The sequence below is a fragment of the Equus asinus genome, chromosome 24 (assembly GCF_041296235.1).
Source record: "Equus asinus isolate D_3611 breed Donkey chromosome 24, EquAss-T2T_v2, whole genome shotgun sequence".
In the NCBI taxonomy this organism is placed as follows: domain Eukaryota; kingdom Metazoa; phylum Chordata; class Mammalia; order Perissodactyla; family Equidae; genus Equus; species Equus asinus.
The window spans coordinates 26,743,405-26,770,803 of NC_091813.1; the positions used below are offsets into that span (position 1 = coordinate 26,743,405).

Below are 27,399 nucleotides of genomic sequence, written 5' to 3' on the forward strand. Positions count from 1 at the left end.
CATACTTTATTTCAGACAGTAATAATGGTAAAAGTAATTATAATGTTTTTCTTTACTTCATTATAAATTTGATAAACTGTTTTCCTTATGGTTCAAATAAAAATCACGTGAGTTTTTACAAGTTATGTTGAAAAGTAATTGTCTCTTTCACCTGGTTCAGAATATATGATGTCTATAAATTCTTTAGTTTTTATATGTTTTATTAAATCTGCTAAGTTCCAATTTAATTTACATATTGTGAATTGTACATTTATTTTCATTTACTGCAAAATCACTAAGTTCTTTGGTGAAATAATGTTTTAAAAAGGTATGATAGGCTTTTTTCCTTTATTATGTAAATGATGGCTTTTCACATGTTTTTCCTTTGTTGAAAATGAATATATTAATCCAATTTGCCCCATTTCTCAACTAAAGTCACAAGTGCTTTTGGGGAACAAATCACTTCTTCAACAATCTTTTAGAACTTAAGTCCCTAGTGTTTTAACAGCAGACTGTGAAATAAGGCAGAATCCAAAGGCATCTTATGTTCTTCTTGATAATCTAGAATTTTTATTTGATTCCAGGTAACTTAGGACAATAGACATGATGGGATGTTTGCTTTTTGAATAAATAACAATTTAATTACATCATTGAAATAAAATATAGTGTGGGCTTAATACATTGTAAATATCACAGAAGTCCTACTTTGCTATAGTAATTCAATGACTGAAGCTACAGTGAATAACAACCTTACTAGTACTTGTGTACAAAGTATTATACAGATTACTAACAAAGATAGTGCAGCGGTTGCAAGGATGTTACCAGCTCAACAAACATCTAACAATACAATATTTTGCTAAGAGGAAAAGTAATAATGTTAGATTTACAGACAATAAAGAGCTATGTTTTCCACTTGAAACGTCGGAAACAAGAATCCAGATAATCTGGTATCTTGATTCATATTATCACAAGAAAAGTTTTCCTTTCATGGGGACTCTGATCCCCAGCAGACCTGGTACACCAAGTTTATGTGAAGATAACTTTCAGGATGCCACAGCAATGTGAAGAAACTCTCCTATCTGATAATTACTGATTTGTAGGCCACCGCTTAAATATCTGACTTTTTTAAAACCTATTTACATACATTCAGCCCAAATCAGTAGATAAAATGTTTTGTCTATGTTACAATAGGCATTGTTAACATTTCATCAGAAGGCCAGTGCAAAACAATTGTTAATAGCCATTGCCCAGCATTTAGGAGATTTTAAGATATCATACAAATATACAGTTAGATTGTGAGAAATCTAATTTTGCGCATGATATTGGTGGTCTCTTTCACAGACATGGAATGGCAGAAATTAATCAACAAGACAGTAACTAGAATGCTAGTCATCCAGGGCCTAATTCTCATCTCATCTCATGGTTGGGCCTATTTCCGCAGCATGGGTTTAAGGTGGACAGAATTCCTTGACACCTAATGCCAGATAAACCAGACTCGAAGTGATGGGGAGGACTGGGAATGATCTCAAACGTAGGCATAAGTCTGCAGCTTCTCCCAGGTCCATGCTTCTCTAACATATATTTCACATACGATGGAAAATTAGAGGTTCTTGGAGACAGCCCTCTTTGTCTAAACGAAACTTGGTCTAGGACGAAAGATTCATCAATACTCTGAAGAAATTGAGCAGGTTGGGAATTTGGCCCTTTCTGAAGACATATGTGATGGCGAAAAGCATGGTCAGGACAAACAGGTTACCCTCAGAGGAAAGTAGATAACTCTGAAGTTGGACCTTATAAAACTTACTGAAATCTAAATATATTTAAACTAATGGGTCTAGTAAGTGGACTAATTAATGAATGATACTAATGATTCTAATGAGTATATTCATTGGGGAGAACATTTGAGTCACTTGGGTTAGGAAATGATATTAAAAGCGTCAAAGTGAATCAAAGTAATTTAAGTGTTTTAAAATGAAGTGGTATAATACATAGATGATGATACTTCAGATATTTCTTAAAATATCAATAAGCACCAAGTTAGTGCTGTCAGCCCCATTGTCCCTTAATTTATTATATTTGATTTAGATCTTGAAAGCACAATACACTATAAAATCTACATTGCACACACACAAATACAGTTTCAAAAACGAACCCTGGAATTTTTCTACCAATAACAGGAATTTCATCCTCACCAGCTTTTCACAGCTGTAAGAAGAGAGCTGGTACTGCCAGACGAGTTTTGAGACATGTGGACTAGTACTCAGAATGATGCAGGACAAAAGAGGGACAATTCTTAAATGGAAGCTAGACGCTGTTGAGTTTTCCCATAATCTTTTCTCTTTCTAAAGAGATCTTATGAATCCTCTAGCACCCTGAGTCCCCATCTGCATATCACAGAGAGGTACAGTAAGGGAACCAGCAGGCAGATTCCAGCTGTAGAGACAGACAATTAAAAGTATTCCAGCTTGGTCCACAGGCCACACTCAGCCTTAGACCATATGCTGCAAGAAAAGACTCTGCCCATTAGGCTTCTCAGGTATGTAGATAGCTAGAAATCACCAGAGAAACGCCCACGCTCCACTTCACTTCACGGTCCTAGGCCCGCAGGTCCTGCAGGTGCCATGCTTTATCTGGATAAGGAGTAGGTTGTTTGTAAGTAAAATTTGTCAGCGTTGAGTTTCCTGGGAAAGTCCCTAATTCTGAGCCCCTGTGGCGCCACTGAGGAGTATGAGACTGGGCTGTAGGAAGAAAGCAAGCCGGGCTCATCCTTGCACGTTAGCACATCTTGCCAACCAGGAGAGGAGAGGTCTATTCCTGACCCGAACCTCCCCAGACAAAGCAGGTGCTGGACTGTCACCGGTGACATGCGGGCAAAACACAGAAGCAGCCCTGTGTCATCCAGGCCTCACTCACGAGTGTGTTGGCTCCTCACTGCCCTTTTCTGTCTTGCCCACGGCCGGGTGGCCCTCCTTAGCCACAAGGCCAGACCTGTTGGTCCTACTTCAGCAAGTGGTGTACAGTGCTGCTTAAACTGGGATCACACTGCCTACACACGTGATCAAAAGATGTTACCATTGGGGGTCTTTTAGAACCACTTCCCCTATAATGACTTAAATCGCCGTGGACTTGATCCATACTGGTGCTCAGAAAACAAACGCTCTCATTTCCCGACATTAACACTGTAAATACAGACTTTCACTTGAATGTTTGTCATTGATTATTCCTTGCTAAACACTGGTCTCAGGGAATGCCTAAAAGTCGGTTTAGGAATACATGACCCAATCTCTTAAGAGGGAAGGTTCTGAATGTTTACGGTCAATATTTTTATCAACAGGATTTCTGGAAGAAGTCAATTTTAGAAACTGAATTCAATTGCTCGAGTGCAGCGAGTGGTACAGTTCATACTTGGTCACAGTTTTCTCACTTTATGACATTACTGTAACAGTTACAGGATAGAAACACACACATACACACATTTATATTCACACTCACACACAGTATAATTTTACTGATCCAGACAACACTTCTCAATTAAGAAAAAATGAAGACTGTTGCTTGGCCACCCAGGCATGAAATCTACTTAAACCTGGAATACAAGAATGCAATACTCTTCAAGTAAACAGCAATTGCACAGTGATAATAATATACATTAAGATTGACACATGCTGTCTTAAGAGATCCAGTAATAGCTAAATACTAAAGAAAGTCAGAGATATCAGCCAAAAAGTCAATATGCCTTCTCTCTTCAGATCGGATTGTAATCCATCACTCAACAGAACAGCTATCATCCAGAAGATAATAAATGTCCTTGTATGAAAATGCAGCGCTAACAAATTTTTGTGTCAATGAATTCTCAATACTTTGGAGAGTCTTCAAATTCTTCTTGTTGTATTAACAGAAAAATAAACCTTTATGATTATTTCGGTGTCAAATTTAAATAGAGATAGTTGAAAAAATATTAAGGTTTCTAAAGTTATATCATGGGCAATAATTTTTTAAAAAGTGGTCTCATTGGCATATATCCACTGCTTGTGTTCCATTATTCTCATAAAAGTCTACCCTTCAGTTTTGCTGAACTAGACAAATATAAATAACACATAGTAAACACTGATACGCATCTTACAGGACACAACACATTTTACAAAATAGTTCTACTTTCGTACTATAACTGTTGTAAAAATGGACATCTCTGATACTTACGGACAAACACATTTCACATTATAATGAAAGTTGTGGTTACAAAGGCAATACGCATTTGATGGCATTTTTCTATGGGTACTTAGACTTCAAATTGTATAGCCAAAGGTTTCTCTCCTATTTCATTGAGACTTTGAAGAACGTTCCAGTCACTTAAGCAATAGGCTTTCTTCACAGTAAACCCCTGGAGAACCGAGTTTGAGTACCTACACTATTGAAACGTTAAAGAACTGACAACTGATCATGGTGACAATCACCTTTTCACCAAGCATGGTAAACTTAAAAAAATATAACCGATGAGACGACAAACTCTTCTAGATTTTGAGCTTAAAAAAAAAAAAAGTGAATTTCTTTTCTTGTGCTGCCAGGGAGGCGTCAGGCTCACAGAGCCTCAGCAGACGTGTCTGTGGACACAGACATGGTAACCTTGGCAATCTTGACCGTGCTCTTGATGCAGCTCTCCGCAGCCCTGTGCATGCTGGCTGTGTTGTTGGCGTGTTTGTGGAGGCAGTCAGAGTCCCCCATGCTGTTATCGAGCGGCTGCGCAGTGCCTTCACATGAGGGGAACATACTCCGGAAAGCATGTCTCAGGTCCTTGCTCCTCAGGGCATAGATGATGGGGTTCACGGTGGAATTCAGCAGGCAGAGCATGCTGCAGAATGCAAACACCGTCTTAATGAGCTTGTTCATCTTCCCAAAGACATCATACACCATGATCGCAAGCAGAGGGCCCCAGCAGATAATTAAAACCACAAGGATCAGGACCAGGGTCTTGGCCAGCCTAATGTCCATGCGGGCTTGGTCGGGCCGCGTCACCTGGACCTTGCCATCCTCTGATGTGTGGATGATGATGCTCTTCTGGGTGCCACGCTGAATCATGCGGACTGCGTGGCTGTGAGCCTTCCAGAGAATGTACATGTACGCATACACGATAAACAGCAGCAGCACGCTGGTGACCCCAATCCAGAACATCAGGTAGGTTTCATCAATGAGTGGGAAAATGTCTGAGCAAACGGATTGCAGTTTCTTGCAGTTCCAGCCCAGGAGAGGCAGCACAGCAATCACAATTGCGATGGTCCACATCAGGCAAAATGCCACGACGGCCTTAGGCCTGGTGACAATCCTCTTATAGGCCAGGGGCCTGTGAATAGATATGTACCTGTCGATGGCTGTGAGGAACAGGCTGCCTACTGAGGCAGTAAAGGAGGCTGTGACCCCGCCCAGTTTGAACAGAAACACATTGGGGCTATCTTTGCGGTGGAACACGTGGAAATCCACGAAGCTGTAGACAAAAATGACACTCCCCAGGAGGTCGGCCACCGCCAGGCTGCCGATGAAGTGGTAGGAAGGCCTGCAGCGGAGGCTGCGGGAGTGGAGGATGACGCAGAGCACCAACAGGTTCTCCAGGACCGTGAAGGTGCCCAGTGTGAGAGACAGCACGGCGATGGCCAGCTGCTGGCTGGGGTTCAGAATCATGAAGCACTCCATGTCCATGAAGTTCTCCCCACACTGAATGTTCTCCTCATTCTCCTTGTAGGACGAAAGGGACTTGTTGTAAAATTCGGTGATGTTCACCTGGTCTGCTGGCACCAACTGGGGGCTGTCTCCCGCAGTCATCTTCTCTTGGAAGGGACTTCCTCTAAAGGAAGTTAAAGGAAACTTCTGTGGGAAGTACCCTAATTTGGACGCCATGTCGCCTTTGATATCTTCGTACTGAATGTCATTTGAGCCCACATAGAGCAGGTCTGTGGTGATGGTGCGGAAGGTGGTGTCTGCAAGGCCATCTAGGATCGACTTCATAACCTCCGTCTTCGATTAGGCCAAACTCCAAACGACTGAGGAAGAGACCCGCAACAGGGAATCCTAATGGGAGGGAAAACAAACAAGCTGAATGGTGAGAAAACCAGGAGAGTATATACATAAAAAAAAAACTCTCCTGTAAACATCCCAAACATGTACCATCGTGTTATTTCATTCTCCACTCTGAACATAGGTAAAATCAGATTCAATCAACAAAATGAGTCAGGCACTTAGTTAGAGAAAAGCCACCCAAAGCTGGTGATGTATTTGGATACACTAGAAACATATGTTCCTTCTTTTAAGCTTTCTGCGCAGATTTAAGTCACTGTGTTACTATCACATACACACAGTGTCCTAACGCTGGTAGGAACAGGGGAGAGCAACAACGTGTCACACAATCTCTGCTCTTGAAGACTTTGATCACCTTGTCACACAAGTAAGACAACGTACAAGACAACCAAAGGACAAGACAGCGCAGAATCGGGAATGAGCTGCGTTAAGTGGAAAGGCGGAGGAAGAGACTGCCGGGAACCAGAAGAAGCGCCCGACGTCGGCGGAAGATCCGGGGTCTAGTTCCGACTCCATCAGGCAAGTCTCCTCACCCAGGGGAGAAGTTTGGACTGAGCCCAGGCTCAGAGGCACTTCTAAATTGTCTACACCAACGAAGAAAAATGTCATGAAGGGCCACCTTGCACTGAGCCTCCAGAGCAGACCAGGCTCTTTAACCCTGGGAAGGAGTGATGACGGACAGCGCTGCCTGACAGCGCCCCCCGCCCGCTGTGCAGCGACACAACACGCTGAAAACAGGACACAGGCCTGAGCATCCGAGGCTTTACACGTGGACGGAAATAAGGACGACGGAGAGGAGGGGGCCAGATGTTAAGGGCTCTTCAATTCCAAGCTAAGCAATTTGGTTTTGTTTCGAAAAAAACAGGCAGAGAATTGATTTGACTGTTTATAAGTGTTTGTTCAAAATGTGACTATTATGCTCTTTCGCTTATAAAAAATAGAAGTACTGAATGATATCTATAATAATTAAAATAATCATAAAACCAATATTTTATTTACCAATTATCTTTTTGCTGTTCCTAAACATATCACACTATACTCGGGGGAAGAAAAGATAGTCATTATCCTGGAACAAGCTATAAAGTTCTGAGTCCTCCTGTGAAAATGCAGAGATTCTACCTGTCTGAATTAATAATTCATTTACTCATCCATTCAGCAAATTATGGAGCACCCACTATGTGCCAGGCACTGCACTAGGCACTGGGAACACAAGAGCATCAAGAAAGAGTCCTTCTTCTGGTGGCAGAGCAGTGGATTACCCTGAGCCTGGCAAAATGGTGCCCAAGGCCATGAGCAGACACGCCAGCCCAGCGAACAAGCTGTCTTCCCCCGTCTGACTGTGGTGCTGCTGGCCGCTAGCAAGTTCTTTGCTGCCTGGTTCTTCGTTTATAGGGTCACCTCCACCACGGACACTCAGATATCTACAAGGAGCTTTTCACCTCTTTGGTGGCCTTGCTCTCTGGAGTCCTCTTTGGAGTCCTCTTCTTGCTGCTCTGGGTCAGCATCGACATATGAGCTCCCAAGGGTTCCAAGCAGGGGCCGCACTGGATCCCTGCTTCTGTAAATTAAATTTTTCACTATTGGTGGAAGTGTCCTACCTGCTGCTCACAGTAAAGGCAGATGTGTGAGCAAATAAAAAATAGAAAGAGTCCCTGATCACATGAAGTACAGCGTAGCAGAGGAGACAGGCAGCTGACGCTGTAATTATGAGAAAGCATGATGACAGCTATGACTGAGGACATACAGGATGCTGTGGGAGCAGCCAGTCTAGGGGGTTGAAGGAGGCTTCCCCAAGGGAAAGATGCTTATGCCAAGAGTATGTAGGATTAGTGTGGGTGGAGACAGGACACGGAGGCAAAGAAAACAATTTAAAAGTAATACCTTAAGTGTCACGATGTGTTTTTGTTCTGTTTGTTAGTAATTTGGAACAGGCACAATGTGTTAAATGTGGCCCACCCTTCCACACTCTGCCACCCCTAAGTCCAGGCCACCATCCCTGCTCACCAGAACTAGAGCCCCGCCTCACAGTTTTCCTGCCTTTCTCTGGACCCAGCCCCTTTGATCACTTGCCAAACAGTGGCGGCAGTGGCCTCCATGAAAGACCTGAGTGTGTGACTCCCCCATTTCAACTTCTTTACCCCAAAGACCAAGTTCAAATTTGTGCAGGGCGTTTCCCCTTCAGGCCCATGCTCTGCAGCCTCACCACATGCAGCTCTTCTCTTTTGCCCAGCTGAGCCCCTTTCGGATCTGACCCTCGCTCGCTTGTCCCAGAGTTCTCCACCTGCTGATCTCCCTGAGCAGAAAGCTCTCCACTTCCACCTCTACCCCTGCAGGAAGACATCTGGTAATGGCTTCCCAGGGTGGTGGACCCTGGCCTCTCTCTCCAATCCTCCTCTCACCGCCCCTGGCCTTACCACTCGGGCTGGACCAGATGCAGCTCCACAAACCACCAAAACCCCAAATCCACTGCTCTTCCACTCAGTGCTTTTGCTCCCACTATTTCCTAACGCTCTTCCACTCAGACCCTTCCTCTCCCTCTGCATGGTCAACACTACCTCCTGTAACTCCCCTGCTCCCATGTGCAGATGAAGGGCCCTCTTTGGAGTTCCCAGAATATCCAAATAGAGTTCTATTGTAGCGCTTACTAAATTTTCTAATTTCTCTGTGTTTGCATCTGTTCTGCCCCTTCCTTCCACCCACTGGAGTGTAAGCTCTCTGAGGGAAGGACTTTATCTATCTTAGTATTTATTCATAGCATTTAGCATAATGCCTGACAAATAGAAGGGGGCCCTAAAAAAGTTGGTTGATTGAATATATGTATTTCAAAATAGAAAAAAAGGTCCTTTCCTATCCAAGGTGGGGGAGGGGTGCTCCTAATTATAATGGGAAATAAATAAGCATGAAACTTGAATCAAAATATCCAGCTTAAATAGCTGCCCAACCCATTTGCGCTAGAAAAATGCTCTGTATAGGTGAGGTTATTGACCTTTTTTTCCCTTATTTTATTGAAGTCACATTGGTTTATAGCACTGTGTAAATTTCAGGTGTACATCATTATATTTCTGCTCCTGTCTAGACTGCATCGTGTTCACCACCCAGTCTGGTTTCCATCTGTCACCATACATAAGTGCTCCTTTACCCCTTTTGCCCTCCTCTCACCATGAAAGCTGCCTATGTAACGATTACCTAGGCTAAATACTCATGGAATGAGCCAGATGACTTGGGCAACTTTGGCTGCAGAGAAGCAAACAAGAACACGGGCAATGTTTTGCAGGTGGTAATCAGACAGGTGTGACGGGTCTGTCAGGAGGGCTCCCTTAGCTCCTCCAGCCCCTCCCTGTAGCCCTCTCACATGATCAGTGTAGCCTGTAAGGACAATATGGAGGCACCACCAAGCCGAGGACCCCAAATCCTCCATGGGTAACTTCTGTCATCACTCAGGTAATTACACCTTCTTCCTTAGTCCAGGCTTTGAACGGGTTCTGCTCACCCTCACTGCACTGTCCTAGAACCAGGCACACAGGAGCTGGAACCACCTGACCACAGGCAGGAGTACTAGTGTACAGACCACACAGAGACACAGCACAGGGAGTCTGTTAATTTGAACGAAGTCAGGCAGCGTCCAGGGACATAGGGAGTTGTTGGGGATAGAAGTAAAGGATGCAGGAATAACAGTCTGAAGTCCAACAGCCAAGCTGGTTGCCTAGTGCTTCCTGGTTCTTTCACCTAAAATCTCTCCTGAGTCCCCAACCTCACCCTGGCTCCAACTGTTAACTCTCAAGTGTCCTTAGGTCCCTGTTTAGCTATCTGTCTATCATCTCCTTTCCCACATCATCTTCTCTTCCAGAAAATGTCCTATGCGCCCCACCATTGGGCTGTCTCCTGAGTCAACTTCGCTCTTTGCAAACTTACATTTGCTAAACCACCCCATTTACATTGGAAAGTTTTCCCATGATCAGAGGGGCACAGAAGATAGCCAGTTTGGGAGAACTGTTAATGGTCCTGGCACAGCCTCAAATCTAACTTTGGCCTCTCAACTCCCACCCAAACTTAAACACACAGCTTACTGGCCGGGAGAGGACTTGCTGCTCCTTGAATCACACTTGCACACCTTCCTCCTGTGCAATTACCCCTCCCTCTGTCTGACATACTCATTTCCAAGCTCTCTGTTAGATTTCTCTTGCAAGGCCTAGTGCCAAAGTAACCTCCTTTTCTGAGTTCTCTTTGACCAGCCCTTCCCCCCAGGCAGAACTAATTCCCTCAGTTTATCTCTCTATTATAGGCTTCATCATATCATTTAATCCTGAATTTATGTATTTACTTCCGTAACTAGAATGTGGTTTCCAAGCACAGGAATGGCGTCTTTTTTTTCTTACATGATTCACCAGCCTGACAACAAGATAGCAGACGAGAGAGAGAAAGCTAGGCTCCCTCAGAAATGTTCACGTGAACCTAACAGGTGGCAGTTGAATTTTATTAACTGATGCATTAAAACAGTGAGTTAATAATATCTGCCTTTTCTTAAAATTAGAGGAGAGAAAGGTAATTAATTCAACGATATTTGGCCTGAAAACCAAAGCTTGAGCTCAACATGTCCAAGCAGCTCTCGGGAGCTGGTCCAAGGCCTCCATCCCTAAGTCATCTTCTCTCAAGTAACTAACTCTCTCTTCACACTTCCCAATTAAAAAACCAATTTATTTTAAATTATGATTATTTACATGTGTATATCACATTCATACGATTCCAAATTCAAAAAGTGTAGAAGGATATGCAGCCAAGAGTCAACCTTTCTCATGCCGCTGTCCCAGCCAACCAGTGTTCCTCCTGAGGCAAGAAGCTCCTTGTTCCTCTTCCCAGAGATATTCCATGCGTAATCAAGCATCTATGTGTTCATTCTGTCTTCACTTTCTTTTTAATGAACGCTAATGGACTTCACATACTGTTCTGCACCTTGCTCTTTCACTTAAAAGTATACGTGAACACAGTTCCACATTAGTCCACGAATCCTCCCTCCGTTTAGCAGCTGCCTTAAGGATCTGTTGACGAATGTGACCAGCCTCCTACGGATGCAGCTTTAGGTTACTCATCATCTCGGCTATTACAAATCATGCTGCAGTAAACTACCTTCCGTCATGTTGTCTTTCCCATTTCTTATGGTATTGTGAATAATCTTTCCAGTCCCCTGAGCTCAGACCTCAGACTTACCCTGGATGCTTCCTCCTTCTTGGCCTCTGTAACCAGGTGGACCACTAAGTCTTGCTGATTTTCCCTTTTTAAGCACTTACTGGGAGGTTATTATGTGTAGGTGGCAACCTGAGCCTCTTAGGTGTATCAAACTGTTTATGTTCAGAATAGCCCTATGAGGTGAGTGCTGTTATTATCTCCATTGTACAGATGAAAGGCACAGAGAGGGTAAGTAATTTGCCATTCGCCCAGCTAGCAGGTGGTGGAACCAGAATGAACCTATATATTCTCCTTCTAGAGCACTGCTATCCAATAAAAATGCAATGCCAGCCACATATGCAATTTTCAAGTTTCTGTATCTAGGTAAAAAGAAAAAGGTGAAAGAGAGAATTAATTTTAATAATATATTTTCTGTAACCCAATGTATCTAAAATATTATCATTTCAACATTTGGAACCAGCCACATTTCAAGTGCTTAACAGCCACATGTGGTGGTGGCTGCCATATTGGACAGCACGGGTCTGGAGCTGCTTTTAACCTTCGTGATACACGATCCCTCTCACCAAAGACAGAGATGCTATTACACTACCTCCACTCGCTCCAGCCAGTCAGAGCACCAGTAATGGAGAGAACACTCAACCAGGAGTTAGCAGACCAAGATTAGTGTCAGACCTGTACATTGGCAAGTAGCTAATCTTTCTAAACCCCAGTATTTTATCCATAAAAAGGGGAGGAGAAGCAGGAGGTGGAGGAGGAGGAGGCCAAAATCAGAATTGTTTTCAAAATTAAATGGAAAAAACAAAAGCATTTAAAGCACTCGACATAGTGCCTAGCACAAAATCTGTCTTCAATATTATTATTATTGTTACTTAGTACTATGGCTCTTTGCCATATATTATTAATTATATTTCAAGATAATTCACTGCCTTAATCAGATCATAAGCTGTTTATTCAATTTTTCTTTTTGTCTCAGCACTTAAAGCACGAAGCAAATAGAAGATACACACGTAGGGGACGGAGGAGGAAACTTCATTGAACGTCTATTATATTCCAGGCATTTGAGAGACTCTACGTATATTCTGTCACTAAATTGCCATCACAACTCTGTCAGCTGCTTCTTTATAATTCCCATTTCACAGACAAGGAAATGGAGGTCAGTAAACGTTAAATAAACTGTCCAGAAAATAAGGAGTTTGGAGCTGAACGCACGTCTCTCAGACTTCAGAGCTTCTGCTTTTGGACTTTCAGCACTGTTTTAAGGATTAACAGTAACTAGGATAAAGCCATTTTGCATCTTGTGTTATATTCACGTCTTCTAGCTTCCTACAAACACAAATTAAGGTATTTTGTCAATAGTAATTGACTACCTCCTACCAGATCACTGTGTCCTATCCCAGCCCATCTAGGTAAATCTTCCCATGGGCATGGCCTTAAGGATTAAAATCTTAGGGGCCAGCCTCATGGCTGAGTGTTAGTTTTGTGCGCTCCGCTTGGGCGGCCCAGGGTTTCGCGGGTTCGGATCCTGGGCGCAGACTTGGCACCGCTCACCAGGCCATGGTGAGGCGGCGTCCCACATGCCACAACTAGAAGGACCCACAACTAAAATATACAACTAGGTACTGGGGGGATTTGGGGAGAAAAAGCAAAAAAAAAAAAAAAAAAAAAAAAAGGGGATTAAAATTTTAGTATCTGGAAGAGCTACAAAGCTTCTTCAGTGAAGTCAAAGGATCACAGTCCTTATTCCAGAAAAGCAAAACATGTGTGCCTGTGATTGACTCTTTATTAAGATCATCACATATGTGATCACAATTTCCCATTTTAATGTGACCGAGCACTTTCATTAAAACAAACCAGGTCGTTAAATCTGAACCAGGGTATGGTGTGGTTATGAGATATAGAGTAATTTCTGTCCAACAGAAGCCAACTTTAGTGAAAGAATACAGTTAAAAATATACATGGATTTTGTGTGGCTCAAGGATCTTAGTCATGTCAAAATACCACTGTGCACAGGCTACTTTCACAGTTAATGGGATCATGGCAGGAAAACTGTTCTCCACATTTCAGCGAGCCTTTCCTTTATTTCTACATTCGGATTATTACAGTAATTTCCACCTGATTGTTTTTTGCACTGAGAGTTTTCTTTGAGGATTCATTAGTAATATAGTTTAGGCTTTGAGGGGTGAAGCTGCCATTAATTTTGTTTGCTACTGGGAAAATCATAATTGGAAACTTTTAGCAACATGCACACATGCACCTATTAAAGAAGAAGTTTTTGTTACAGTTATAGTAAAAGAAATGACTGGATGACATTTAAGGAGATTTTTCTAGAATTCTGCTTTTAAAAATGTAACCAACATATTCTCACAAAATGAACCTATAAATCACAATAACTTTATAAGCTTTATAACAATAAAACTATTTTAATGTGTTGGATCTATTATTTTTTAAAAACTTCAAGATTTTAGAATACCATCACCTGTTTTTTTGTCCGCCTCTCCATTTGCACACTCGCCTCTCCATCCACCACCCCCAAACTTACACATCGCCTGGCAGGCTATGATATCATCAAAGAAATTTTATGGAAATGGCAACAGCATGGAGTTTTTTAAAAAGTCTACCCAGAGCCTGTATCTTTGTTTCTATAACCATTAAGGCTATAAAACATCCATGTTCTCATTAGGGTGAGCATGGAGTAAGTCCTTAAAACAAGACTTCAAATAGAATCTTTTCTGTATCAGTATAATTTAATAGCAGGTTATTTTAGTCTTCATTGCCCTACTGAAGACCTTCTTTGTTTTAGAGAGACATTTTAATAATTTAGAGATTTATCACTGTTGTATCTGGAGTCAAAAGGCTTGCAGTCTTGGCCTGTGCAGCATCTCTGGGGGAACAGAGAGTAGGCAATATTTGCTTCCTGCAGGATGTCACGTCCAGGAAGGCAGAAAACCCTTTAAAAGCATCAAAAGGACTGATGCTCCCGATATAGTTACAGACTGTATCAGCCCGTTGGCTCCTTCTCTAATATTCTAAGCTTATAAATGCTTTAAAGAGACAATACCGAGCTCACAGTTTCTATTGATGAGTCCAGGATATCAAATGCAAGAATTCCAGGCCATTGCTTACCCTCGTTGTCTTCTGTACTCTCTCCCTTGGTTCTGTGTTGTTCTGCTTGGCTAGCCTTGTAAAAGAGCCCTGTGAAGGGTTCAAGAGAATGAGGGTGCCAGTGGATATATTTGTTCGTTATTTTCCATTTATTTCTGGGAACGAGTCTGGTTTCTACTAATCTGATCAAGAAAAATAACTTGCTTCTCTAAATACTTCTCTAAAGTTAGTAGGGAAAATTTTAGTTGACTCTTATAATAGCATTAGTCTAAGTCATGTCCTCAATATACATGGCAGGTCTCATGGGCCAACATCATAACTTGATGAATGATATTTCTGCTACAGTTGAATGGGCAATTGAGTATTTTCTAACTCTTACCTAACTGTTAGAGTTTTGGAATTATTAGTCTGGTAACCTTTTGTATCATCTTCTATAGCAAAGAGAAATAAAGGATTGACTTAATTATCCTGATAATTCAGCCAAAAATACATAATTCTTCTTCCTTGTATTAATGTTGGCTCCTCTTCCCATACATAAACGAAAATTCCATTACGCTGGTAATGCTCAGTTGGTTCTCAAAGCTTTAGCTTTTCATATATTTTGTAACGTAGAATAGAACTTATTAAATGTACTATTTTCTCTGGACTATTCTTACTAGCAATATCAGTGAGTGTTGGATTTTTCATAAAAATATATCAACTAATATAAACTAAACAAATATTAAGACATCTATAAGGCTATATTTCTGTTCATATTTAACCTGAAGTATGCCTAGTTATTTAACATTTTAAGGCTTGTTAAAACTTAAAGAATTTCAGGGCTCAAGAAATGATGCCTTTAAATGCTATCAGATTAGCACTCACCGTCAGGCAGTGATGCCAAAGAAAAGCATATCACAGAGGCAAATTAAGGCTACAAATGAAATGATTTGCTTTTATAACTAATTCCATTTATCATTGAATTTTGCTCTGTTGTTTCCTACTAAGAAGTAACTTTTCTTTTTCCCTTTATTTTTTTAGAGAGATACTTTTTCTACATAATCTGTAAAGAAAGTAATGGAGCATAACTGAAGCAGCTTTGCCTTGAAACAGAGCTGACAACTTTTCAATTCAACAGAAGCCTGGCCCATATCTAAAATACTCCATAAAATTGTCTTTATCTTGCATATGAGGTTTGGTCATTAAAAGCCAAAAGCAATATATTATTCTGGTCCATAACATACGTAGAACCCAGTAGACAGATTATCTTTATAGTTCACTACCAACGACAGCAGCAGTTAAAGTGTGCCACATGTTGCCCAATGGTGCCGCTTACTTTTCAGTTTCTTCATTCATTCTGCAATGAAGGGGATTTTCTCTTTGAATCCATGAGCATACAAATTAAGTCCAACCAGAAACCAAGTCTTGTTTCTCCAGGTTCAAATCTCAGAGCAATGGGGTGATTTCGGTTATTAAATACATAATAGAGAAAATTCCAATTCCCAAATATTTTCAATAAGAAACATTTGAAAGTTTATGTGCCGGGCATCATGCTAAGCATATATATTAGTTTTGTTTAATATTTCCATGAATTAGGTGCCATTACAATCCCTATTCTACAGGAGAAAACTGAGTGTAGAGAGGTAAACCCTTCACTCAAGGTCTCCACCTAGAGGACACAGAGCCAGAACATCAACCCAGGTCAACATAACTGAAGTCTTGCTCTTAACTTCGAGGTCCGGGAGCCATTTAATAAGACACTCGCCTTTCCATCTCTAAGGGAGGGGGAAGAATTGATTTTGGGAAAAGAAGGTAATAAATAGTACATGATAATTTTACACAGTGAACAGCTAAAATTTGAAAGAATGATCTGTTGGCAGCAGAAAGGTTGCCCATAGCACTTGCAAATCATCCTTGCCCCATGGTCTTCAGGGACAAAGTATGACAATTAACTATAAACTATAAATCCCAACCCTGGATTAGCACCTTATTTGCCATGACTATTGGCTCATAATAAATAAAATCTAACCTGTCTTTCCCTCTATTTTTTAAAATTAGGTAGATTTTTTTTCTTCATTAGTCAATAGTGAGGATTGCGGACAGTAATGAGTTTCCACAATACCAGCAAGGAATGGAGAGGGCACCCTCTTTCAGTCTGAATGAGACATGATGGTTATTAGTAAACAAAAGCTTGAAACATTCATTCCCCATATGGAGAAATTCAAACTCACTTGAAATCACTCAATTTCCCACATGAGCAGTGTGGTTTTCTTAGACCCAGAGGGAACAAGACTCTCTGTGGCCAGTTCCTAAGATCTTGCTAGAATCAAGGCAGAATAAATTCTGTAAACCTTAGCAAGGCTCCAACAAGAAAGTACTTGTGACAGACTCGCAGTGCCCGAAGGACACAAAGCCGTGTTACTACAGCAATGAGGCTGGTGGATATAAAGTGATAGGCCCTTCCACACTTCATGTAACACATTTTTATTGGGTGTGTACTCTGTGCCTAGCACTACAGACAATATAGACATTATCCACGTGTCACACCTGTGTAACGGATATGGGTCAAGGATACAAGGGAAATGATTCTCTATTTTACCCCACCCCATCAAGTAAAGTCCCCCTATCTGTTCTTCCCCTCCCACTGGTGACAGACTGGAACAGGGTACGCAAACATGTAACAGACATATGATATATCAGTACCGGGTTGTGTAAACCCCGTTCCTACACATGCTTTCAGGTTTTCTCCCATGAGAGATGATGGTACTGCTGAGTCATTCTGTAGCAGTCTTTCTTGTGTCTAAACCCCTCAGATCACAAACACCTTGGGAGTAGGGCCCCATCTTATCTGGCCTTCCATGTCCTCTGCCTGGTACTGTGCCTGGCACAGGGTAGGGACTCAATACCTGTTTACTAAATCAATGTTCGTGTGCATTGGCAACATCGCAGATCTATCTTAGCAGAATGGCTTTTAACTGGGGATAGTTTTCCCTGGTATAAAGTCAGTTGATCGTTAGGGAATTAAACCTGAGTCTTGGTCTCATACAAACATCCATCTGAAAAAAACTGCCCAAATGTAAACGTTACATGAAAGACATCAACAATTATTTACCCCAGGATCTTTATCTCAGTAGCAAACAGAAGTGACTCTGATGACAAATGGAGGTTATGGGCAAACATCAGGTATTTACCTTTCATCCCCATCCTTGTTTAGCCTGGGTGTGTATTATGAAGTTCAACGTTTACCCATATAACAATGACATATAAAGAGACATTGCAACATGCACAACCCCGAATGAATCCTAATTATATGCTGTTTATAGACTTTCAAAGACAATATATGAAATTATGATCATAATGGACTTTTCTTCCCTCACATGCATATTATTATGCATTGATCTTTCCCAAATGGGTTTCTCCATATGCAAGCGTGTTTTCAATACACACTTGTAAAAGAAGTTATGTGAAAATTCAACCACTAGATGGAGTGGCCTTTTTTTTTATAAGCCCTCAGGAATCAATTAGTTACTCTATTCAGTGGACACAGTTCTTGCCTTGGTTGAGCAACTTCTCCTGCTACAACATTTTATGCATTTTACAACTGAATTAATTAAAACATAAATAAGAAAATATGTTACGGAGGGTTAAAATGGATTATCACCACTGCTTACAAAAACGAAATTTCTAATTGCTTTTCTGGGGCAAAAGGGCATTGAGAAAACTTAATATATTGATAAAAATTAATTGTGAATATTTGGAATTCTGCCTCAAGAAAGTAATTAAGAATGAGTAGAGGAAAGTAGTTCTACTAAAAACAAATGATATGTTTACGCCAAGAGATGCTAAAAGTAAGATGAGAATGTCTCAGGAGCCCAAAATCAATTCTAATAACAAACTCAACTCATTTCTATTTTATGATACATTTGGCTTTCCAATTTTCAAATGTGAAATCACCAACATGGTCATAACTCTGTGATAAAAAAGAATAGAAAATTATTTTCTATTATTACAGGGCTAAAATGGAATATTCCACAAGAGAAGTGAATTTTTGTTCAAATACTCATACAAATCAAGGATACAGTAGCTTTCTAAATAATTCAATTTCCTTTCTATCATTTTCTCACTGGAATAATTTAAAATAAGTTTTTATTATTGTGTAACTTCAAGGTTCCCTTCAAACACAATTTTGAAAACCAGGTACTTATGTATCTCTTACTTGAAATGTTAAAAAATTTTCAGTGTGTACTAATAATGTAAGACATAAATAGAAAAATATGCCTTCAAGATGCAAATAAATACATACAAACAGAACTGGAAGAGCTAAGTTTCAGTAAAGAGGCTAAATATGCTCTGGAGATGTAGTTACGATTAAGAAGTAAGCATGCAAATTGGATGCAAGTATAGAATGTTTATGCCACTGAAACCATGAGGTAGTTCTATTGAACTCATTCAAGGTCAAACCCTTCGAAGGGTGTGTGTCATGCAATTGTGTGATTTTTGAACACAGCTGAGGAACTGAAAATACTCAGAAAAAGTGAGGTGAAGATAAAGAATTAGGAAATAAGATAGGTGAGAATGGGCTGGAAATTCCAGTGTGCATCTTAAAGAAGACTCTGAGAAGTCACATAGCGGTATGTAAGTGCATGCAGAGTTATTTTATACATCATTGGTTCTCAAAGGGTGGTCTCCCAACCAGCAGCTTCAGCATCACCTGGGAACTTACGAGAAATGCAAATTCTCAGGTTCCACCTCAGACCTCCAGAATCAGAAACTCTAGGGTTGGGGCGCATCTGTGTTTTAACAAGGCCTCCAGGAGATTCTGACACACTCTAAAGCTAAAGAAACACTGTTCAAAATTATGGAGACCTATGAAAAAGACTAAATGAGGGAGGAAAATAGAATTAAGCTTTAAGAAGAATTAAGGTTAGATAGCAAGAAAGAATATTCTATGAGTATAGGTTTTTAGATCAACAAAATGAATTGCTAAGGGGGCCTGCTCGTGATAAAGTCGTTGTCCACAGAAGATTTAAAACCAAGGTATTTCTATTTGATTGGAATAGAAGATGTAGTCTAGCTTGAACATAAGCAGGAGTGGGGAACTTCTCAAGGTTTTTCAGCGTAGAATTCAGGGCTCCTCGGCATTTTTTCAAGAAACTTATTGTTATATATTTTGTCCGGCAAAAAAAAGTAGCTTCAAGATATATGTACATACCCAGTGCGCAGACATAAACTAAGAGCTCCACACCATTTCCTCCTAATTCTATTTACAAAGTCCATGCCAAGTTTTATAGGCCTGCTAGCCATTTCTTTCAACACCATCGGGAGGGGACCCAGGATTGCTGAGCATAAAAGAATAGGAAAAAAGTAAAAGTAGTCAACATTCCAGCTTATTTTTTTTAAGATGGAAATGTTTCTGTTTCTGATTCTGTTCTCTTCCCCAAACCGTAAAGTAATGTATCACAGGAGATGAACCCAGAAAACGACACACTAAAATGGAAATTTTGCAGTAGGTCCACATACTGCAGATCCATTGCAAATTATCCTACAGAATTACCCTGGTAATTATGCAATTTACACTGCTTATAGCTGGCAAGTATCTTTCACAAATACCTGAAAGTATATATGTGGAAATGTATCCCAAAGCACTTAAATCTATGACTCTGGGCAGACTGTTCCCTCTCTAATTATTTCATCAATAAAAAAGGATCATCGATTACTCATAATTAGTTTCCTTAGGCGATGACTAAAATCATTCCAAGATGTCCTCTTTTTTTTAATTTGTAAGAACTTAGATATAATTTTCAAAAGTAGTTGTACATTTTCCAAAGTCAAATTCCCCCCTATGCAAAGATACGGAATTCTTTGGACACTCTTTTGCTTACTTTGGTTATGTGTTAATTTGTTTAGCTTTCCTCTTCCTCTACATGCATAGGGCTTCCTCACCACAACTTATACAAAAGCTAGAGAAAACATTTACAAATTCTGGTAGCAATGCATTAAAATGAGTTGAGAATCTGGTCCATTTAACAAGCTACACTGGAATAAACCAAAATACACAGATCATAGTGGCACTAAATTAAGTCTCTCTTATAAAGAAGAAGTCAGGTTGACTTATTTTTAAATATAGTTGAGTAAAAAGCAAACGAGAGTGACAAAGGCATATCACTTATGATATTGGTTCACTTGCTATGTTAAAAACATCTTTGTTAGCCTCTTGACCAACAGAAATCAATGTTATAAGATTTCCTAGTACAAATGCCCATATGTGAAAGTAGAAATTCATTTTTAAAAAAGCATACTGGAATTTAGCACCATTTAAATGTAAAACTCCTTATAACTTAATTGAATTTACAGAACTCATATTGATCCCAATTTTCTTCTCTAAATATATGATCTACAAGAACAGATGAAGAAATGATGAAAGAGGGGAATCTTCCCATTTCAACATAAATTTTGAAAAACATTATTTCCTTAGTATATTTTATTTTAATTATATTTAAATATACTACCGACATACACAGTTTGTGAAAGCATTTGCCAGTATATTCAACTACCACAACAGATTGCCTGGCACATCTTTGAAAAATGCCTCTGCTTTTCTTTAAAAAGCAATAGCATGGAATTTGCTAGTAGGAATAAAAAAATAGATATTACACTGTCAAATTTAGGAAACTATACTGCACTTTATCTCCTGAAGTTAAAAAAATTTTTAAATGCTCTTCAGAGTTGATAATGGTGGTAAGGAACCCAGTCAAAGATGTCAAATTTCAATGAATGCAAACTCTAAACAATTAAGAACCTAAATTAGAGTGGAAAAACAAGACCTTAGATAACAAAATCTTATACTCTTAGGGAAAAATGGTTTGCCATCCGTGTTAGGAGAAAAGGGAACTTAAATTCCTTGTTGCATTCAAAAAATGCAAAATCTACTTTAGGAATCTTCTTCAAAAGTACAGAGCCTAATGCAATAGCACAATGGATTAAAAAAAGAGTTGGCTAAAAAATATCCATTCCTATCTAACCAGTCTCAACTCACATATTCAAAAACATAAGAAAACAAACCAAACATACAAAGCAAAACTCTGAAAGCTTTCCTAAAGTGCAGGTGTGAACATTTCTCCAGCTGGGGCTAAAACAGAATTCATAGTATTCCAAAACAACTGCTAGGACTCTGCCAGGCCCATTTGCTCAGGTTTGGTGAGTAAACAATTCTTCCCTCAAAAACCCATCCAAACACAACTATGAAGCTCGAGAATTCCACGCTCACTAGGTTACGAAATTAACCTTGCCAAATGAAACTTTCAAATTAGAGGCATCCCCAAATTATTCATTTATAATCTATATGGAAAATACTTCAAATATATGGAAAATTTCCATGAAAACTAGATCAAGAATATATTTGCAATCGAAACTGTCCTAGGATAACTACTATAATGCAATGCACTTTATTTTCCATGAGGCACCCTGTTCAGTGAAGAAATACGACCCAGGAAAGCTTTTAGTAAATATTTTATGTTAAGAACTAGAGGTAATCACACTGATTACTTTATGTAATGGCTTTGACCTATTATTACTGATATGTCATCAGCATACCTATTATCCATGCAGGCCTGTTTGAGACAGAAGTTCATCTAACATCAAACACTTGAGCAGCGGCAAGAGAGGCATTGGAAAACCGCTAAACACACCCCCCCCGCTCTCCCCCCTCACAAATTTCCTATACTTTTAACTTACTTGTGATAGCATTAGCATGTGTGTTATATATAACAAATAGAAGTAGGTAATATGCATTTTGTGATATAGTAATAACTTTGTATATTTTCTTCCAACTTTCCTTCAACTTTCTTTCCCAAAATAATAAACAATTAGCAAGATTGGTGAGAACTGTGTTAAACCTATCAATTAGTGCGTATGATAAAACTACACTCAAATGTGGTTATGCCCATTCTGGCATCTTTGCAAGATTCTTCGAACACATGGGACTGGAAGGAATTTCCACTATACTGGAAAAGAAGAACGGCCTTGTTCTGCTTCAAGGTGGATACTCCTTCAACCTTGAGTCTTCAGTGTCCATCTGCATAGCTGCCCTGAATTCGGACATTTCCCCAAATTTGGAGTATTTACTTAAAATCTGGATTATATGTTCAAATATATAGATGTCTTAATTTTTACTTCGGTCATGAAATACATCTATGAAAAGTTTGTTCATACATATGTATAAATGTGTGTTTACACATGGTTATCTAAAATTATGCAGCATATAATTTGATATTACATATATTTTGGATGATATATTTATTGTTTCTTTTAGTCCAGAAAGTATCTGAAAGAAATTTGAGTTGATCTATGTTCTAGTTAATCCAATCTAATCTAAGAATATACAGATAAGTGAATTAAACAGTTATCGGAACATTAAATAGCAATTCAGTGGCCAAGTGTTGAATCTCCCAACCCCCAAAAACAGCATTCAGGCAGTTATATTATCAAGTTAATATTATTATGAGAACAGGACTCAGAAAGAGCTGGAGATCCACGGCGGGAAAATAAGAAGTTAAAATTTCGCCAACACAAGGTACATCAATTGGTTTTGATTTCCTCCTCTTCTTTAACTTGTCTGCCAATCTTCAGTCAAGAAAAGAAATATCAGCAGAGCTGTGGTCCCTCAAAATGTAGATAATGCAACATATAAACCTGGCCCCAGCACAGTTTTTCAAACAATGTTGAGTCCAGGTTGTTTCAGAGTCAAAAGCAGAATTATAAATAATTTAAACCCAAAGGCTGCTTTCATTCTAACTAATTTGTCAGTTCAATTAGAAAGTGATGAATACAAAAATAGAAGAGACAGACTTACACTGGTGGAGACACGGCATCCTTTTTTGCAGGAATGAAAGCTCTCATCTGTGTTCTTCATGCAACTGAGCTAACATAATTACCCCAAGAATAACAGGCAGCAACCTAGAGGACAGGCTCCATCTTACTAACCAAATTCAAGACGCTATAACCAAATCTTGTTTTACTCATCAAGTGTCGTTAGGTACTTCCAAATTCAATTTATTACTCTTTTTGCAGCATTCCTGGAGAGCTAATTATGGGAAATAATCCCTTTCCTTATTAGGCCAACTGTTTGCTGGGAAGAAACATTTGGTAAGCATGGTGAACTATAAACTGCGATTATAAATTCCATTTCATAACAGTTTATTCTTCTAAAGCAAAGTATTCCATTCTAACTCCAAATACTAATATGCAAGACAACCAAGGAGCCTGTCTAAATTTCCGGGTGGTTAATGTTAATTCTGAGTCAAAGCAAAGAAGAATGTCATACGATCGCTTTGAAAGAGTTTTTCAGGCTTTGCCTTAGTAATTAATAAGCTGACACTGCATACTAAAGACTTATCAACACAATCAATGGGGCTGCTTCCTCCTTGAGAAAATAGGTAAACTGATTCAAGGAGTTTTCTTTTGGAAAAGACTGTAACATGCCACAAACATAGTGGTTCTTCTGGAGAATTTCATTCCCAGGAGTTTCATCTTGGTAACATTTAACAATTTCACTATTTTAACATTTTGAAATGCCAAAAAGAACACACTGCTCCTGCAGCTAGGCTTATTAGAGAAGAACAACCTCACAGGCGAGACAGCGAGGCACACAGTCCACTGGGAAAAGGATAACAGAAAAAGACAGAAAACAGTGGATAACAAACAAAGCCCAGGACCACTCCAACGTGAGATCGGATTTCCACCAGAATGTCAAACTTTACACACCAATGAATTACTATCACTTATGGTTTAGTTAGAGGACGAAGCATCACATTCTTTTTAAATGCATGTATACTGATGCTATCTATTAAAATCAGGGGGCATGGATATCTAATTTGCCTGCCTAACTAGTATGCAAGCAGAGTAATTTTATTTTTGAAAGGTCAGAACTCGGCATTTCCCCCTGTGGCATTATTTTACCCCCACGGAGACTTAGGAACACAATGAGACCTCTCCCCATCAGACACTTGATACATACCTCAGCCAAGACTGCTCCCCGCCTGGAGTGGGAGACATCTTTGGAACAAAAAGAGTCCGTTTACAGTAAGTTCTCTTGAGAACCTAAAATGAATTAGTTTTTAAAAACCATGTCCATCATCAAGTCTCTCGCCCAACTGTGGCAACCGCTATTGCACCCACAATTAACCGTCTGTGGTATGCAACACTTAACATTCCGGAGATGCATGGATTCTGTTCATGTATGGATATAATCAAAAAATAATCTGTCTTGCTTAAGAAACTATAGAGGGCCTTTTATTTTGATAAACTTGCTCTTAACTGAGTTAGAGAGTGGGGGAGGGGAAGGAGTACCAGGAAAAAAGGGACAGAGAAAAAAAATCAATCAGTGTATCTTCCCTTGCAAACTGTCAGTAAGGTGGGATTAGAAAAGCAACACTTTAAATCAGATAAAGTCCTAGGGGAACCTTAAAGGTTGGTTGCTCTGAGCTTCTCAATATTCTGCAAAATAGATTAATGGCAGTGGTCACTCCACTGATACCCAATGTCCACCGAGTTTCTGCTAAGAAATTGCATTTCTCCCATTGTTCAAAAAATGTTAACTTGGTAATAAAAATAAGGAGAACTCATAGGACCCACAGAGATATCTTTCAACACCTTTAAAATCAGTAAATGTGTTTTAATCTCTTATTGGATTAAATGCCCAAGGATGCTTAATATACCAAGAAAACAACAAAGGCAAGAATAGCACTTATGTGAAGAAAAATAAAAAAGATGGGGGACAAAATGATTAATAGGTTACTAATTTTTTCTTCTCATCTGTTCAATTTAAAACTAAAATTAGAAACATGCATGTTGCTTTTAAACTTTCAAAGGACCAAATGACAGTTTCTCACGTCTATCACAGCAAACATATTTGCATTCAGGCCGTGATCCATTTATGGCTGTGAGCCTTAGCAAGCGATGTCTTTTAAAAACACAGCAACTTTATTCACCTAATGGCTAGTTCTGAGTTAAATGGTTCCATCAACATTCAAATCCAGATACTAGTTAAATGCACACTGATTATTCCTCGAAAAAGAGTGGTTTCTGTAGCTATACTTTTTTATGTCAAAAGTTTATTTGACATACATTTCTTTATATGACATTTATATTTTACTTGCGACAGTTTCTAGGTTTGCTGCAGAGATCGATGTATTTCTCTGGGAAGACTTCGTTGCTGATATGGTTTATAGACATTAAGCACCAGCTCAAGCATCTGTTTTTCAAACATGCACAATTACACATTTTCCGCGAACACACAATCAGTGCATACAGAGAGCCAGGTGCACACACATTCAATAACTAGTAAATGGTAGAAATCTCCAGAAGTAGCACAGACCACAGTTAACAGGCTGGGGCTATACAGCTAAGTAAACACCGACGCACGATTCGCTCACACGGAATAAGAACTCCACGAAGGGCACTTGGGGACCACACCGGTCAGTACCCGAGGGGGCTGGAGGCGGAAAAGTATTTCCAAACGCAACTCTGCCAGGTCTTACCCTTCGCATCCCCCGGTCCTCGGGGAGAAGCTCCCTCGGCACCTCTCGCCCAGCGCAGGGGCTGTTTCTCCGCCAGAACGAAATGTCCCCCCTGACTCTACGGAGAGCTCTGCAGGGAGCCGAGGCGCCCCGCCCGGGCCAGGAGTAGGCACTGGCGCCGCGGGAGCCAAGGAGAGGCAGAGGCGGAAAAGAAGTGGAGAAGGAAGGGGTGGCCAGGGGAGTAACGAGGGGGAGGTGGCGCCGGCGCTGGGATGCAGGCGAGGCGGGGTGGGGTGAGCGGGGTGTGCCTCCGTCGGTCGGTCAATAAGTCAGTCGGTCCGCGCTCCCCGCGCGCCGGCGTCCCCTGTCTCCAGCGCCAGCCCGCGACAGCGACAGAGACTGGCGTCCCCTCCGCCCGCGAGCCTCGCCCCTTTCCCGGGCTCTTTACTGGGTCCTCCCGCTCGCCCCGCCTGGCCCGGCGTGGGGCCACCCGTCACCGCCAGCTCGGGCGCCTGTCGCCTGGCCCAGCGCGCGCGGTCCCTGCCTCTCCCTCCGCTCTCGCTCTGTCTCTGGCTCCCTCTCGCTCCAGTCCCATTTATGAAGCGCGGTCCCATCACGTGTTAATGAGCCTTTGTCCTGCCCTGGCAGCGGCGGCGGCACAGACCCCGCCGAGGGAACTGCGCGGGGAGGGACCCGCGCGCTGCGCAGCGCGGCGCCCGTGGCTCCAAACTTTGCTGGCGCGGCGGACCCGCCGCTGCGCGGGCCCCGGGGCCAGAGGGGACCAGCCTCTCCGACCCACGTCACCTACTTCTCTTCCTCCTCCTCCTCCTCCTCCTCCGCCGCCACCGCCGCCGCGGTCCTGGGGGCCCCCACTGCCATGACCTGGCTCTGCTCCCGGATACCCTCACACCCTGGCCTAGCCAAGAAGGGGTTCGTGCCTGCGCCGCCCCGACCTCTGGGCCATTAATCACGCGCGCCCCGGCTGCGCGCACTGCCAACACCTTGCGCGGGGGTCACGTCTGGGGCAGCGGACTCAGCCGGAAGGGGAAGGGGAGCCGAAGGGGAGAGATCGAGGCGCTCCTGGCCCGGGGGTGCGGCCTCGGGCCCCACGGCCCCTACCCTAGGCCGCCCCCGCGGCGGGCAGCAGCATGGCAGGCCCGGGGGCGGGCGAAGCCTTGGGACAGCGTCGCGCAGCCCCAGAGCTGTTTGCTACCTGGCGGCGGCCCCGCGGCCACCTGTCCTCCACCCTCGGGGCTCCGCCTGGCTCCCCGCTGGGCGCCTTCTCCCGCCCCCGCCGCCCCCGCCGCCCCCGCCCGGCGCGGACCACTCGGGCGCGCCCCACCCGCCCGGCCCCGGCTGCAAACAGTTGGGCTCCGTAGGCGGCTGACTCTGAGCCTCCCCGCCCAGCGCGCCCCCTCCCCAGCCGCCTGGGGGCCCCGCTCCTCGCACCTTCTCGCTGGAGGAGGACGCCCCCCTCCAGGGCCGGGCGGGGGCCTCGCGGGGTTCGGGGGCAGCCGCCGCAGGCGCCTGGGGATCCGCGGTGCGCCCGGCGGCCGCGGCAGAAATTAGGGGA

The 27,399-nt window shown here is 41.7% G+C and overlaps 1 protein-coding gene and 1 pseudogene across 3 annotated transcripts; one reads left to right on the top strand and one right to left on the bottom strand.

Moving 5' to 3' along the window:
- On the bottom strand, positions 1–27,399 carry CNR1 (cannabinoid receptor 1). Of its 3 annotated transcripts, XM_070496437.1 has the most exons (3): positions 25,848–27,079; positions 24,326–24,408; positions 1–6,039 (listed from the first exon to the last, which is right to left on the bottom strand). In XM_070496437.1, the coding sequence occupies exon 3, from the start codon at positions 5,974–5,976 to the stop codon at positions 4,558–4,560; it is 1,419 nt and encodes a 472-aa protein (XP_070352538.1). In that variant the 5' UTR covers positions 5,977–6,039; positions 24,326–24,408; positions 25,848–27,079; the 3' UTR covers positions 1–4,557. The 3 variants fall into 3 exon arrangements, with proteins under 3 accessions (XP_070352538.1, XP_070352539.1, XP_014690025.1); XM_070496438.1 differs by lacking the exons at positions 24,326–24,408; positions 25,848–27,079 and adding an exon at positions 27,276–27,399; XM_014834539.3 differs by lacking the exon at positions 24,326–24,408.
- Positions 7,320–11,179, top strand: LOC106826944 (dolichyl-diphosphooligosaccharide--protein glycosyltransferase subunit TMEM258 pseudogene; annotated as a pseudogene).